Genomic DNA, 15,633 nt, shown 5'->3' with positions numbered 1-15,633 from the left:
GGCCCAACTACGAGGACGCGGCGGGTTTCGAGGGAGATGGGGGGGCGGGCGGCGCCTGAGACTCCTCCCCCTCCCCATCCCCGCCTGGGCTTGTTTGTAAGGTTCGGCGCTGTCTCCTGCTTAGCTGCCGTAGCTGAGCCCCGGCGGTGCAGCGAACGGCTTTGGTGGCTCGGGCTGGGGGGAGGGGGGATCATGTGAATTGCCTGCCTGCCTGGGCGATGGGAACGGGCGAGCGACCTTTGGATGGCATTTTTCGTGCGGTCGACGGGGGATGTTGCTTTTTTGGAGGTTGGTTGGGTAACGTATGTGACACAAGAGGCGGGGCTGCTGATGTTGCGCGTGCATCGCGCGCTCCCTTCTCCCCCCCGGGCGGGCCGAATTCGCAAGGGTTTGTGGCGTGGTTCAGTGAACTTTTTCAATAAGGAAGTCGGTGCCGGCTTCCCGGGGGGTTCGCATTTGGGGGGTGTTGCTGGAGTATGCATTCCCCGGTTGCCTTCGGACCCGGCATAGGCGGGCTAGTCGAGTGCGGGTGTGCGACCACGCCCGGCGCCGGCACTCGGCTTTAGTGGAGACCGGAGCACGGCTGGGTCGGAGCCGCTCCGATGGTTTGAGGGCTGTATGAGATACGGATGGGACCAAGGAATCGATTCGCGAGCTCCCCAGAACTATTACCACAATCCGCAGTATGTCAAGAGAAGCATACACTGTGTTTCTGGTGATTCGCGTTGAAATTATTGGTTTCTCGTTGTCCCGTTCCCCAATTGGCTATGCAACCAGGCTCGGGCCTTCATCGTCCCCGACCGACCGCATCGGTGTCACCGTAGGTGTTCAAGGAAGAAACGCTGCAGTGTCACTATATTGTATAAGCTTCCCATCTAATTCGCCAGCCTGGCAGGGTAGAGTCGGCAACAGGTCCAACGCTGCCCGTTCGATGTGGGTGGGGGAAGCAGGCTGCGTCAGGCAGATATGCCGGCTGTATGCAGCCGAGTTGGCCCAACCCGGCTGCTCGCCAACTGTGGACTACCGTTTTACGAACGGTCGGCCGACAATCAGATTGGCTGGTCTTTTTAATTCTTGGATCGGTGGCCGTTTTCTGTCTGAGAAATCAGGCTCTCGCCAGAGGTGGTCTTGGTTTGGCCCCGAGTATATTAGTTGGGTGCAGCCCCAACCCGGATACCCCGCAGAGTTTCCTGCCTGTCAATATCAGAGTTCCTGATATCGCGTCGCGTCGCGTCACGTCGTGCTGCACTTTCCGTCTTTGCCACTCTTCAACCAGTTACTCCTCCTGACGATAGATGATCGTGACAGGATATGTTTTCAATACAACTCGAGAATCCGATTCGAGCCCGGATCCATCAAAACGGCGTGTTTGGGATTGCACCATCAAGCGACGGTCCGATGGACTCCTCGGATGCGTCCTCAATCGGGAGTGAAGAGCCTCCCCATTCATGCTCGCTGTGTCCTCGTCTTAAGCTTAAGCCGGGGGATAATAAAACAACCATCAGCCTCTCCTACGCAAGGGTGAAATACTCCGCTGTAGCAGGATGCTGTTTCCTGAAAGCGCGGTTGGATCAACTCGAGTCGCAGATACGTTGGGCTAACTCTGGTACCTCTCCGGACCCGCCTATTGATTGGGACGTATACGAATCGGATCTAGAGATCGACGTTTGCCCAGGCGAGGGCCGCTGCACTATTTATTGCATATGGATATGTCGTTGGCCTACGGAGTATTACTACAAAATCTTGCTCGCTTGTCCCGTGACTGGTGGGTCGCATCGCCATCCTTGCTGATAGATTAGGTACTGACAGACTGAAAGAAAATGGCATAGCAGCTCGCTGCATCAAAACCCGGCCACCGAACCCAAAACCTATGTCTGAAGAAAACATACTTTGGATGGGAAAATGTCTGCAGTATTGTCAAAAGAAGCATAAACAATGCAACAAACTCAGGCAATCGATGCAGTCCCGTTTTGAGCTACCAAAGTACATGATTGACCTGGGCACCAGCGATGATGACCAGATTCACGTAATAGAGACAGAGATGGCCCAAGATGAGAAAATGTCTTACGCTATTTTGAGTTACTGCTGGGGTCCGAAGTCAGCGATAATAGATGTCTACAAAACAGGATCGGAAAATATCCAGCAGCGCCTGGTCGGATGTTCTCTTTCTGACTTCCCCAAGACAATCCAGGACGCTGCCAAGGTTACCCGAGCCCTCCAGCTGCGATATCTGTGGGTAGACGCTATCTGCATCCTGCAGGACCGAAAAGAAGATCTCGAAAGGATACTGGACGATATGCGTGGCTTCTATGCAAGAGCAACCATTGTCATAGCAGCCGCTTCCGCAGCGAATAGCAATGCTGGATTCTTGGAACCTCGGGATCTACGGCATAAAGAATACGACCTTCCCATCACTTTGATAGACGGAGAAAACATAGAACGCGACCGTGTACGTCTTATTGAACGGGAGTTCGAAAAGAAACCGGAGCCGCTTGACATGAGGTGCTGGGCGCACCCAGAAAGCAAAAGAGCGCTGCGTATATTACGATTCGAGCTCGAGCGAGTTACATGGAGATGCTATGAGCAGGCTGGTGCCGATAGCGACGTTGGCGTTCTTTCATTCTCAGACGAAATCCAGACCACATCCTCCTTTGACGGCTCAATATTCGCAAACATGCTCTCGTCCACTCCGGAGGAGGCTCCTGAGATGCTCCTGACAGAGTGGATAAAGTTGGTTACTGAATACTCTGCCCGCAGCACCAGGCACCTGATTGATAAGCTGGTTCCATTCGAACAGACAGCCGAAAGTTTCTCGGAAGCTATTCGGTGGGATTCATCGCAGTACAAAGCCGGCATCTGGATGGATGATATACACAGACAACTCTTATGGTGTCTAGACGACAACACAAAAGACGACGACACCAAAGACAAGAGCTCCGAAGACAAGAGCGCCGAAGATAAGAGCAAAGAAGACAAGAGCGCCGAAGATAAGAGGATCGAAAAAAACAACACTAAAAACGACTCTGTGCCTGGTGGATCAACTAGTATAATATCAGCACCGTCGTGGTCATGGGCTGCGATACCGTCAAAAATCATGTGGAGTGACTACAATTACCTTGATTGGAATCAATACACCCTGGAAGTCGTCGAGTGCACCGTCGAGCTTATGTCGTCTTCGCACCCTTTCAAGAACGTTAAAGGGGGGCAGTTGATTATCAATGGATATGCTCCCGAGGCATACTGGGATGAAAAAAACTTTGTAGAGTGTGCTTCGGTCAGCGAGGCACATCGGACCTCCCGAACCTCGGAGACGGATGCTCGGAACAGATCCCGTTCACCCCCGCAAACCCACCAGACAGGCGATCGAAGCCATCGAAGCAGGTCTCCCATTGGTACTGGCCGCCAACAACTCAAGGCTGAGGCTACTGCACTGCCAGTCCAAGTGATCTGGGATGTTGAAGAACAGCCAGAATCGAGAGTAAAATTCTTGGAAATCCGCGCGAACGTCAAGGACCTCATGAAATCTTACGGAATCATCCTCAGTTGCAACGGCAGCAACCCGTCTAAAAGACTGGGCTACTTCAACTTTGATCACCGCGAACATAATGTCCAGAAAGAAAGAAGAGCTGAAAAGGTGGATCTAGATTGGTTTCGCCAGAAGGGAAGGACGACGATATGTATCATCTGACAACGGGAAAGCTACACGTCAACTCGACCAAGGTAAGAACTTCTTCTCTGCCGCTTCTATTAGATGTCTTACACTAGAAAGTGCATGCAATTGGGTTATTTCTTACTGCAGATTCAAAGTAATATGAACCAATCTCAGTCACGGAAGAAATGCATAGGTGCGCTCGCTATTCGCTGTGCGATTGTACCGGATATACTTGTACTCACGAGGTTGGTTTGGCATGCCTTGATCAAGGCCTGTTCGATTTTCGCGATCGACGTCGTTGGAGAGAGAAGTCTTGAAACAGGTTGCCAGTGCAGCCGGTTTCTTTTGTCGGGTAGATACTGAATAATATACTTCGATACTGAAACTATAGGCACGGATTCAAACAAGAGCGTAACGAGTGAGATTGACCATTATTTCCTTACGGCGCAATATCGTAATATGTTTCCACTATTTAATTTACATAGAAAGCATCCCAGGTTCTCCAGACTTTTGTGAGATCACATGGATGCTCAATTACGAATCGAAAGTGAATGAGGTTTATAGAAATAGTCTCACCAGAAAGTTGGCCTTTGGAGGAATATTATGTGACTCCTGCTTGTCAAGCACGCTCTGAGTGAAATGCAAGGCACATGAATTCTTGGGGGTACAACAGATACTGAGTAGCAATATAGTGGAGATTTTAATAATTGAGGCCTTGTCTATGAAGCTTATGTCGTTCAACAGCTTTCGAGAATCCGGAATAAAATCAATCGGAATTTACGACCATCTCTAACGTGTTTATTTCGGATGATTTGAGTTGGAAATCTTCATTTATCAGTGTTCCATTTTCCAATAACTGAAAGAAAAAAACCCAGCCCATATAGATTCATGTTAACTGAGGTAATGACCTCGTTACGGAAGCAGAACTGGGCCAGAGCTAGCGGTGGGCCTAACATTGCCTTTTCAAGCTGAGCGGGGCAAGTAGGCTTGCGCCAACGGTTTGTGCGGGACGCGAAACACCTTTTTATTTGTTGAGAATACCAGGGCTGCCTAATCAATCGTTTCATTCATTTCTCAATTCGCACCATTAGCTAGTCTATCCAATGATGGGTAATTCAGCGGTCCCGCTCACTGATATCCCATGCAACAATGCAACCGTGCAACCATGCAAGCTACAAGTACTGTAAGTCAGGGCCTTGTCAAATAAAAGGGCTTACGCATACTCTAATTCTCTTTTCCTTCTAAACATTTACCAACTCCGTTCCGGAACTCGGTGCGATCGCACGAACGCTTCTCTACCAATGTTGATATGCTTACAATACGATCATCAAAGCCCTAGCATTTTCCCGCTATACCCTAGCAATGGCCGACCCCAAGAATTATACTGTCGGCTGGATTTGTGCAATTAAAACAGAATTCGTTGCAGCACAGGTTCTATTAGATGAGAAGCACGATCCGCCAGAATACATTGCTGAACGGGACAATAACAGCTATGCATTGGGCCGGATCCATAAGCATAACGTCGCTATTGCTGTACTTCCTGACGGCGAATATGGACTTAGTCAAGCCACAGCAGTAGCTAGAGACATGCTACACACGTTCCCCAACATCAGGATCGGCCTGATGGTGGGTATTGGGGGTGGTGCCCCGACCTCAAAGAACGACATACGACTTGGCGACGTTGTCGTCAGCGCGCCGCGGAATGGCTATAGCGGTGTTTTTGAATATGACTTTGGCAAAACAATCCAGGAGCGAAACTTCCAGTACACGAAACATCTCGACCAACCCCCCGTCGCTATACGGGCGGCAGTCGCCAGCCTACAAGCGGATTATGAATGCAATGGCCACAACATTCGAGAGACCATCAACAAGATCATTGAAAAAAACAAAAGACTCAGGAAGTACGCAAGGCCGGATATCAGCACAGATTTGCTCTACCGCTCTGAAGTTATTCATCCTGCTGATTCTGGTGCTTGCATGGAGGCATGCGGCGTAGACCCCAGAAAGATCATCCCACGAAAGCAAAGAGACGAAGACGAGGGAGATGATGACCCGACCATCCACTACGGCCTCATAGCATCTGCAAATCAACTGATGAAGGATGCGACTGTCCGAGACCATTTGGCAACCGAGAGAGGTGTTCTTTGTTTTGAGATGGAAGCCGCGGGACTGATGAACCATTTCCCCTGCCTCGTGATCCGGGGCATCTGCGACTATTCCGATACCCATAAAAACGACAATTGGCATGGATACGCTTCAATGACAGCTGCCGTCTATGCTGCGGACATCCTGCGGCGTATACATCCGAGTAGGGTCGAGGCAGAGAAGAAAATAGCCGAGGTTATTGAGTCAGGTACGTTAACATTCGTGACCTCACTGAAATTTTTTTCTGATCAATCAAAGTGCAGGATGTCGTTCTGCAAATAAGAGATGTTATTACTAGTGATCGGCAGGATGAAGAGATAACTGCTTGGCTTGGAGCGTCAAACCCCTCAAACAAGCACAATGCCGTTCGGCAGAGTCGCCACGAGGGGACTGGTGCTTGGTTTCTGAATGATCAGAGATACAAGAACTGGAAGAACACGGTGGGATCTTTTCTATGGCTCTCGGGTATTGCAGGATGTGGAAAGACAGTGCTCAGCTCAACCGTGATAGACGACCTTCGAAGTTGTCACTCATCCGCAGATCTCGTGTATTTCTACTTTCAATTCGACGACGAGACGAAGCCAACCCTTGACAGTCTTCTTCGTTCACTCATTAGCCAATGCTACTGGAAAAGCGAGGAAGCTAAGATATGCGTGCGAGCGTTATGGAAGGAACTTACGACAGACATCAAGGGACAACAACCGACACAGACACAACTTTACGACTGTCTTGTACGAATTTTGACCCAATCCAGCCGATTTTGGGTTGTCATCGATGCTCTAGATGAGTCTACTACTATGGAAGGCTCATTTACCCAAGGGATACTGGCATTCATTGAAGCTCTGAGGAAGGTCACTTTGAAGCATACCCATATACTTGTGACAAGTAGGGTCGAACAGGTCATCGATTCGGCATTCTCCCGATGGGTCCAAATCGGAGAAACTATACCGCTTCAACAGTGTCTTATCCATCAGGACATTGAATCCTACATTGAATATCAACTCAAACGGAGTGGGGGGTTTAACAGATGGCGTGACAGGATAGATATTTTGGACAAGATTAAGTCTACATTAATGAGTCAGGTTGATGGCATGTAAGTCTACCAGCCCAATTTATTATGTTACAACTGTAAATAATGACTGGAAACGTCTAGGTTTCGCTGGGCGGCCTGTCAACTTGACTCTTTGGTTGATTGCCTCGACCCTCAAAGCCTTAAAGAAACCCTGTCCTCATTACCCAGGGGTCTTGATGCGACTTATCAACGTATGATTCAAGGCATCCCCGAAAGTAAAAAGTCCAATGCAGTCACAATTCTTCGGTTCCTCGCCTTTTCCGACAGACCGCTTACTCTAGATGAGCTGGTTGACGCTCTTGCGGTGAACACAGCTACTGTACCTCCCACATTTGATCCAGCAAACAGGATGCCCTGGCCATACGAGATCTTTCAATACTGTCCCAGCCTAGTGATCCTACAGCGAGTTCACAAGGAGAGAAAATACAAGGAAAAGAACACTCGATCCAAAGAGTTGATAGAAGTTCGGCTTGCTCACTTTTCAGTAAAGGAGTTTCCCACGTCTGATCGGCTGCAGATGAAGCTGCGACAGAAAATGGAAGTAAGCTCTTCCAGAGCATTCCTTGCCAAAATTTGCGTGGCATATCTTTCGCAGATAAACGAAGAAATGACAAAGACGGATATCGAAGAGGCATTTTCTTTTGCCAAATATAGTGCGCAATCATGGATTGGCCATGCAGCAGCGCGACCACCTGTCAAGAATGCGGAGATCGATACCTTAATTCTCAACCTTTTCTTATTTAACAAGGTTGCCTATGAGAATTGGTATCGGGTTCTCAGCCCAGACGTCTTTTGCGCAGAGCCTTTGGATTCAGGAGTAATCTACGTTGCCTCATGCCGCTATTATGCATGTTTCTATGGAATGACTGTGGATGTCGAGGCGCTGCTGTCATATTCGGTCGATGTCAACGAGTGGGGCGGGCAATACCACTATGCACTTCTCGCAGCTGCAGTCAGAGGCCATGAGAGAATTGTGAGCCTTCTGCTTGCCAATGGTGCCAATGTACATTCAAAAGGGCCTCGCCAATGGACTGCGCTTCGATTTGCATCTGAAGCAGGACATGAAATGGTCTATCGACTTCTGCTTGGCGCTGGCGCAGAAGTAAATGCGTTGGACATTTGGTACAGAACCATTTTGGAGGAGCTTGTCGCAGTGGTCACATCGATGTTGTCAAAACATTGATACAGCTAAGTGCGAAATCAATGTCCTCTTGAAAGACTCTCTCTGACCTCTTTCGACGCACGGACATGCGTACCACGGTGTCTATACCATCGACTGCACGCATGGAACCTCAGTGCTACTTGACCTGATTACGCTCAAAATGGATTTTCGACCTTCCATCCATTAGCAACACCGCCAGAATCAGCAGCATTAGCAAGCTGCTTCTCAACAATGGTGTCATTTCTTGCGATTCCCACTCATGATCTTCTCAGGAATATCATCCATAGTAAGTTGCTGAGCGAGGAGCCCGCCACTGATGACAGCATAGCTAAGAATGTCTGTTGTAATCCACGGACCATACATCATATTCGCTCGAATATGCTTGCATTTGACCCTCCAAAGCCCCCATCAAACACTGCTGGCCGTCTCAGTTCCATTACCCGTCTCATGATGAGCGCTGTATGCAGCGAACTCGCCATCGATCCGTGCGTTACCCCCAGGAAGATGTCTCCTTTCTTTCGCAAAAACTGCGAGGTGGATGTGTCCCGTTTCAGTATCAGTAGGGCTCTGATAAAGCACATCTGGTCCTAGAAAGTCACACAAAATGTCGCCTAAGAGCGTAATCTATATTTGCGAGACGAGTATATGCATCAGATTTCCGAACTGAGATCCGACCAACTAGTATTTATAGACGAGTCCGGCAGAGATAAGAGCATCGGTGTACAGTGTAGAGACTGGGCTCCTCTAGAAAATTGACCATGACAAATCAGGCTATTCCATCGCGGTAGGAGATGCCAGATTCTTCCGGTCTACACGCAAGATGGGGTCATGCACTGCCGGGTGTATGAAGGGTCGACCGATGCCCAAGCGCTTGAGAGCTTCATTAGAACGCTTTTGACGGGCTGCGGTCGCTGTCGTGAGCCCAGTCCGTCTTGATTATGGACAACGAATCGTTCCATTACTTGGAGCGGATACAGTAGATCTGCTACGAGCCTGTGCGGTGCAGATATAACTACCGCCCTATTCGCTGGACTTGAATCCATTCGAATTTTTTTTTTGAGGAACTCAAGGGATTCATTCGGGAGATCTGGGACGAGCATCCAAGCATCATAATGGCAGATTTCGCGGCGGCTCTCGAAGTCTGTGTTACTATTTGTCGGCGAGCAAGAGGAAAGCGCTTGGGGCCGCTTCTGTAATTGTGCGATCTCAGTTGATGAACCACCGGGCTATGAAGAGTGATTTAAAATAATGCCAAATAGAACGGTACGCTGTGCCACTTTCCTCTAGGTAACTCTTGACGTCTCGCACCCATCGACAGGCCGCACTTTCCAGTATACCATTCTTAAGGTGAAACTGATGGAGATATAACAAGAAACATAGCATGAGTCTTTATCTGGCTAATGAGGTGGGTCTGAAGCCACGATATTGACATTATCTGCTGAACCGGTGAGGGTTATCCATCACTTTTCCATTATGGCTTGCAACTGCACCTTTGTCAAGGAGCATCTGGACGACCTTGTTGTGGCCTTTTGATGAAGCAGCGTAAAGAGCGTTGCTATAGCTGCTGCCTTTTGCATCGGTATCTGTACCCTTATCAAGGAGCATCTGGACAACCTCGTCGTGGCCTTCTGACGATGCAGCGTAAAGAGCGTTAGTGTAGCTGCCACCTTGCGCGTTAATGTCTGCACCCTTGTCGAGAAGCATCTGGACGACCTTGTTATGGCCTCTTGATGATGCAACATGAAGAGCGTTACTATTGTCTGCATCTTGTACGTTAATATCTGCACCCTTATCAAGGAGCATCTGGACGACTTTTTCATAGCCTCCTGATGATGCAGCGTAAAGATTATTACCATAACGGCCGCCTTTTGCGTTGATATCTGCACCCCTATCAAAAAGCATCTGTACTATATTGCTATAGCCTCCTGATGATGCAGCTTGAAGAGCATTATTATAGCGTCCGCCTTTTGCGTTAACATCTGCACCCTTGTCAAGAAGTATCTGGACGACCTTGTTGTAGCCTTCTTTTGATGCAGCTTGAAGAGCGTTGCCATAGTGACCGCCTTGTGCATTAACATCTGCACCCTTGTTAAGGAGCATCTGTACGATTTTGTTGTAGCCTTTGCTTGATGCAACGTTAAGAGCGTTACTATAGCGACCACCTTTTGCATTAACATCTGCGCCCCTATTAAGAAGCATCTGTACAATCTGGCTATAGCCTCTTGATGATGCAGCGTAAAGAGCATTGCCATCGCTGCCACCTTGTGCATTGACGTCTGCACCCTTGTCAAGAAGTATCTGGACGACCTTGTTGTAGCCTTCTTCTGATGCAGCTTGAAGAGCGTTGCCATAGGGTCCGCCTTGTGCATTAACATCTGCACCCTTATTAAGGAGCATCTGCACAATTTTAGTGTGGCCTTCTTCTGATGCAGCCTGAAGAGCGTTGCTATAGCGTCCGCCTTGTGCGTTAACATCTGCACCACTATTGAGGAGCATCTGTATGATCTTGCTATAGCCTCTTAATGATGCAGCTTGAAGAGCGTTATCATAGCGTCCGCCTTTTGCATTAACATCTGCACCCTTGTCAAGAAGTATCTGGACAACCTTGTCATGGCCTTCTTCTGAAGCAGCGTAAAGAGCGTTGCTATGGTGTCCACCTTTTGCATTGGCATCTGCACCCTTATCAAGGAGTATCTGGACGACCTTGTTGTGGCCTTTTGATGAAGCAGCGTAAAGAGCGTTGCTATAGCTGCTGCCTTTTGCATCGGTATCTACACCCTTATCAAGGAGCATCTGGACAACCTTGTTGTGGCCTTCTGACGATGCAGCGTAAAGAGCGTTGCTGTAGCTGCCACCTTGTGCGTTAATGTCTGCACCCTTGTCGAGAAGCATCTGGACGACCTTGCTGTGGCCTCTTTCTGATGCAGCTACAAGGGCACCACTATTACAGACAAACCCTTCATTAATATTTCTACCCTTATTGAGGAGCATCTGGACGATTTTGTTGTGGCCTTTTGATGACGCAGCGTAAAGAGCGTTGCTGTAGCTGCTGCCTTTTGCATCGGTATCTGCACCCTTATCAAGGAGCATCTGGACAATCTTGTCGTGACCTTCTGATGACGCAGCATAAAGAGCGTTGCTGTAGCTGCCACCTTGTGCATTAATGTCTGCACCCTTGTCAAGAAGCATCTGGACGATGCTGTCGTGGCCTTCATGAGATGCAGCCACAAGGGGATAGCCATAAAGGCCGCCCTCTGCGTTGACGTCTGCTCCGTTGTCTATTAAGATCCTTGACACCCTTGAGAGTCCACCTCGACAGGCATAATAGAGACCTGAGGGGGTTTCTGAGCCTCCGCGCTCTGGTGTGTTAGGTTGATACTTATATAAGTTAAACCGTAGGTTAGACTCAGTCTCGTTTTGTAAAAGGAGTACTAAGTTTTGGACAATGTCGTCGGAAGTCTCAGCCAATCTTGCATATTTCATCCAAACTTCCGCTGCGTGTTGTGCTAATGGGAAGTCAGAATCGATTCTTCTGTAGTCACCCTTGATATTTGCTAAATATGTGAGGCTAGTTATTGCGATTGTTACGCTGGCAGGTGCAAGTTGAAATTGGTTCTCGCATATGAGATATTCCTTGACTGAGAAGTGGGCAAGGTGTATCTCCCTTACGATCCCATTGCGATGCGAGACCTCAGCGATAGATATCAGACTAGGACAGTACTGCAATATGTCGCCTTCACGAAACAGCCTGCGTCCGACGTTGAAATCTTGTTGCTCGCTCTCTATATGTGTAGCTATTATGTCGATTGCAGCTGATAGTGTCAATGGTTTTTCAGCGTGGACGAGGAATTGCAAAAGGCGTATTGCGTCGTTCTTGAGTTCTAGTGGTATTTTCTGCAGCATGCGCTTGTATGTCTCATTCAGGTTTGCCGGTAAGGACTCGAGAGCTTCTTGGATAGCCTTGGGATATAGACACTTGGCAAGACTGTCCAGCTGACACGTCGCCCATCTGAACCTACGCCTTATGTTAGGTAATTGGACATTCTTACAGATGATTGGAGCAAGAACTTACATCCCATCGGCTCCGTCTCCGACTCTACTGCGTATGTGTTCAAGAATGTCGGGAGATATCCTCTTGTCACTGAATTCAGGCCTTCGATGAAGCTCTGCTCTGACATAGGAGCGGATGTCGGCATTTACAGCCTCCTTGTTCATCAATACACAATTATCCTCACCGAAAAATCGAGGTATCTCGTGCTGAAAGTCTGCTTCCGGTCGGGCAGTTACAATCAACTTGGTGTTGCCAAACGTTGAGCTGGAAGCAAGGTGTTTTATCCACGAGAGAAGCTCGGTCCTTGTAGTGCACTCATCTAAAGCGTCCAGGATGATAGTGATCTTTTGGGAACTTCGCAACATCGACTCAACACAGGCTGACAGGGCACTGAAGCTTGGTTGTCTCCAGCCATCGTCATGGAATGTGAAAAGGTTGTCAAGTCTGCTTGCGACCTCACTCCCAGTGTGGTAAAGTTGAAATGCTAGCGAGCGTAACAAGTTCTCCAGTGTCTGCTTCCTGGTGTCGTTAAAGTCAAAGAAGAACGCAAGCGTAGGGTGGGCGCTCGTTTGCTCGAGATGCTCGAGAATTGTCGCACTAAGAATTGTTTTGCCACATCCTACTAGGCCGTAGAGCCACAGATGTTGACGTCTTCCAGTTTTCCACTCATGAAAAGCGCCACTTTCCAGAAGCCAGGTTCCAGTGCCGTCATGTCGGCGTGCTCTTGCCATTGTGGCGTTGCTTGAAGGATCTGGTGGCGACAGCCAGTAAGAGAGTTTTTCGAGATGTTGATTGTTTCTGATAGCTGACATTATAACCTTAGTTTCATTCACATCCTGATGTATATGACCAAGGTCTACTTGAACTACACAAGTTAGATAACGCTGTGTGAATTGGAAATGCAACACTAACGTAGACCGAGAGCATCGGTGATGCGGTTTTCAGCCTCAACCTTGTTAGTCGGTATCTGGTGCAAGAGATCTGTTGCATATGCTGCCGCCGTCATCGCAGCGAAGCCTTGCCATTCCTTATTCTTGTGTGAGTCGGAGTAGTCGCATATTCCCCGGATCACCAGACATGGGAAATGATTCATCAGCCCCGCGGCCTCCATCTCGAAGCAGAGCACGCCCTTCTCCGCCGTCAACCTGTCTCGGATGGTAGCGTTTTTCATGAGTTTATTCGCGCTAGCAATCAGTCCGTAGTGAATCGTAGGATCGTCGTCCTGTTCATTTCGTTTAATCCGATGTATAAGGCAGGCCGGATCATTGCTGCATACAGTATTGCACCCGTCAGGTGAGTCTGGATGTAGAACATCAGATCGATAGAGCCTGTCGCTGTCTAAAGGGGGTCGAGAGTATTCCTTTCGCAGCCGAGGCCATCGCATTAATGCTTCATCGACGTCAGCATTAAGCTGGTGTCCTTTCCTTCTATACTTGCTCTTAAGTGCGTTGACGGCTGTTCGCAGCACCATGGGTGGTTGGTCCAAGAAGTCGGTATGCTGGAAGGATATATCTTGGTTCTGGACAGCCTTACCGAAATCGTACTGGAAGACGCCGCCTTTGCCTCCGTTGCGGCTACTGACAACAACATCGCCAAGTCGCACGTCATGTTTTAAGCTAGGTGCCCCGCCGCCAATGCCGACCATGAGTCCAATGCGCACATTGGGAAAGCTATGCAGCATGTCTCGAGCCACAGAAGCAGCAACATTAGTACCATACTCTCCATCTGGCAATACGGCAATCACGACATTATGACTCCCAATCTTGCCCAGCGCATAGTTGTTGTTGTCGTGTCGGGCGACCGGGGGACAAGCCTCGTGCTCTTCGTCAAGGAAGGCCTGTGCGGCATCAAACTCGGTAGGAAGAGCGCAAATCCAGCCCACTGTGTAATCCTCCACGGTGAAAGTAGCCTTATCATCTGACTTGTCGTTCCAGCGCCTCCTTTTCTTCTGGTGCAGAAGATCATCGATATCGGAACCTAAAGATGACGCTACAGTTAGTTACAAGAACTGGCTGATAGAGCAAGATGTCAAGCTTACCAGGCCCGGAGCTATGGCTACGCTTGAGTGAGCCGCTGTTGCTGTCTGTGGCTCTCTTATTCTTGTCATCAACTGGCTCTGTGGTGTTCGGGTACATCTTGCGTTGGTAAGCTACTAGCGATCGAATCTTTAGATCGAGCTTTAGCAGGTGAGTAAGGTAGCAGGCGTGGAGAACTGAAGGTCGGTTTCCGCTGGCTTGGGACGATCATAGAGGTGTTGATTTAGAGCCTTACAAGGGGAGGTCCTGCTTCTTGAACGTGAAGTGCTAGGTCAGCCTCGCGTTAGTTGCAAATTGCCGCTAAATGGCTGCAGTCTACGGTCCGACCCCTCATTATTTCCACTCCGACCTATTATGTCTTGAAGGTCAGCTTATCAACATGCGTGGATGCCTGAGATAAATTTGCCAAGATCAAACATGCAGGCAGCAGCGCTTGTCGATCAATTCTGCCTTATACAGGCCAAGTTCTTATGTAGTTATCGCGAAGACAGGCGACACAACATCAATAGGTCCCACAACACCAGCCCCAAACCCCCCTTTTAAGCCCTGTTCCAAGCAAGCAGAACACTTAGCTATCATAGCCATCAGTAACTTTATGCATCCCGAACATTATGATCCCGTCTCTTTATACAGAAGTACTGTACGTCCCTAAAAATATACTCATTTGTTCTTTAACAGTCAGTTATGCTGGAGCTAGGCCCTCAAATAGCTGGTGTACTTGCAGGGACGATTACGTGGGGTAAGAGTTGAAAGGGTCTCAAAAATTCCAAAGGAAGGTTATTTGCGTAGTGTGTACTGAGGTAAGCAGGATTGGTACCGCTCGTCAGGTAGTGTACTGAGTACGAGCCAGAACTGGACTAATTCGCTATTATCAGTGCAGTCCGTCAGCCATTTCCTGCTTCACGCTGTGCTTTAAAGTAGCTTGTAGTACCGCTGGCTCGTGCGCCAACATCACAAAGAGTTTGAAGAGGACATTAAATTCGCACATAGCTGTAGATTGGGGGGCAAACATCAACCCTTTAATTGGCCATGGCGTGCTTGAGCCTGCTTGCTTCCACGGCCATGAGAAAATCGTCGAACTGCTTCTCAGCAAAGGAGCCGATTCTGGCAGATTGGGTGAAAATCGCAACTCTCCCTTGTCTTCTGCTGCCTTAATGGGACATAAGAAGATTGCATCTACATTATTACAACACGGAGCATATCCGAATTTGCTGCCGAATGAGAGGAGCAGTCCACTCGTGTCCGCCTCAGAAAAAGGTCACGAAGACATCGTGAGAGTCCTTTTATGCAATGGCGCTCATCCTAACAAAACGTCAATGGATGTTGAGGCATCAGCTCTTTACAAAGCCGTCGAGAATAGGCATACGGGTGTGGTACGAATATTGCTTGATGCAGGTGCGAGCGCAAACAGCACTGCCGGGTTTAACGTAGGCAGCGTTCTTCAATGGGCCTGCAGCAAGGGAAATGAAGCGATCGTGCATTTATTGCTCAATAAAGGTGCCGATATTAATCATT

At 48.7% G+C, this 15,633-nt stretch overlaps 4 protein-coding genes across 4 annotated transcripts; 2 read left to right on the top strand and 2 right to left on the bottom strand.

Annotated features, from left to right (window-relative positions):
• Positions 1-1,957: 1,957 nt before the first annotated feature.
• EsH8_VII_000449 (uncharacterized protein) lies at positions 1,958-3,688 on the top strand (the record flags this gene model as incomplete). Its single annotated transcript, XM_083270582.1, has 1 exon — positions 1,958-3,688. The coding sequence occupies one exon, from the start codon at positions 1,958-1,960 to the stop codon at positions 3,686-3,688; it is 1,731 nt and encodes a 576-aa protein (XP_083128139.1).
• Positions 3,689-5,014: 1,326 nt separating this feature from the next.
• Positions 5,015-7,975, top strand: EsH8_VII_000448 (uncharacterized protein; the record flags this gene model as incomplete). Its single annotated transcript, XM_083270581.1, has 3 exons — positions 5,015-6,005; positions 7,355-7,842; positions 7,886-7,975. 3 exons carry the CDS (start codon positions 5,015-5,017, stop codon positions 7,973-7,975), a joined length of 1,569 nt encoding a protein of 522 aa, XP_083128138.1.
• Positions 7,976-9,462: 1,487 nt separating this feature from the next.
• EsH8_VII_000447 (uncharacterized protein) lies at positions 9,463-11,220 on the bottom strand (the record flags this gene model as incomplete). The annotated part of the gene is made up of 1 exon (XM_083270580.1): positions 9,463-11,220. One exon carries the CDS (start codon positions 11,218-11,220, stop codon positions 9,463-9,465), a length of 1,758 nt encoding a protein of 585 aa, XP_083128137.1.
• A 1,769-nt stretch (positions 11,221-12,989) lies between these two features.
• EsH8_VII_000446 (uncharacterized protein) lies at positions 12,990-14,217 on the bottom strand (the record flags this gene model as incomplete). Its single annotated transcript, XM_083270579.1, has 3 exons — positions 12,990-13,304; positions 13,359-14,059; positions 14,121-14,217. The coding sequence occupies 3 exons, from the start codon at positions 14,215-14,217 to the stop codon at positions 12,990-12,992; spliced, it is 1,113 nt and encodes a 370-aa protein (XP_083128136.1).
• Between the last annotated feature and the right edge of the window lie 1,416 nt (positions 14,218-15,633).

Source organism: Colletotrichum jinshuiense, chromosome 7 (genome assembly GCF_051148585.1).
Source record: "Colletotrichum jinshuiense chromosome 7, complete sequence".
NCBI classification, from domain to species: Eukaryota; Fungi; Ascomycota; class Sordariomycetes; order Glomerellales; family Glomerellaceae; genus Colletotrichum; species Colletotrichum jinshuiense.
The sequence above is the reverse complement of the archived record's forward strand: the minus strand, read 5'-3'. Positions and strand labels throughout refer to the sequence as shown.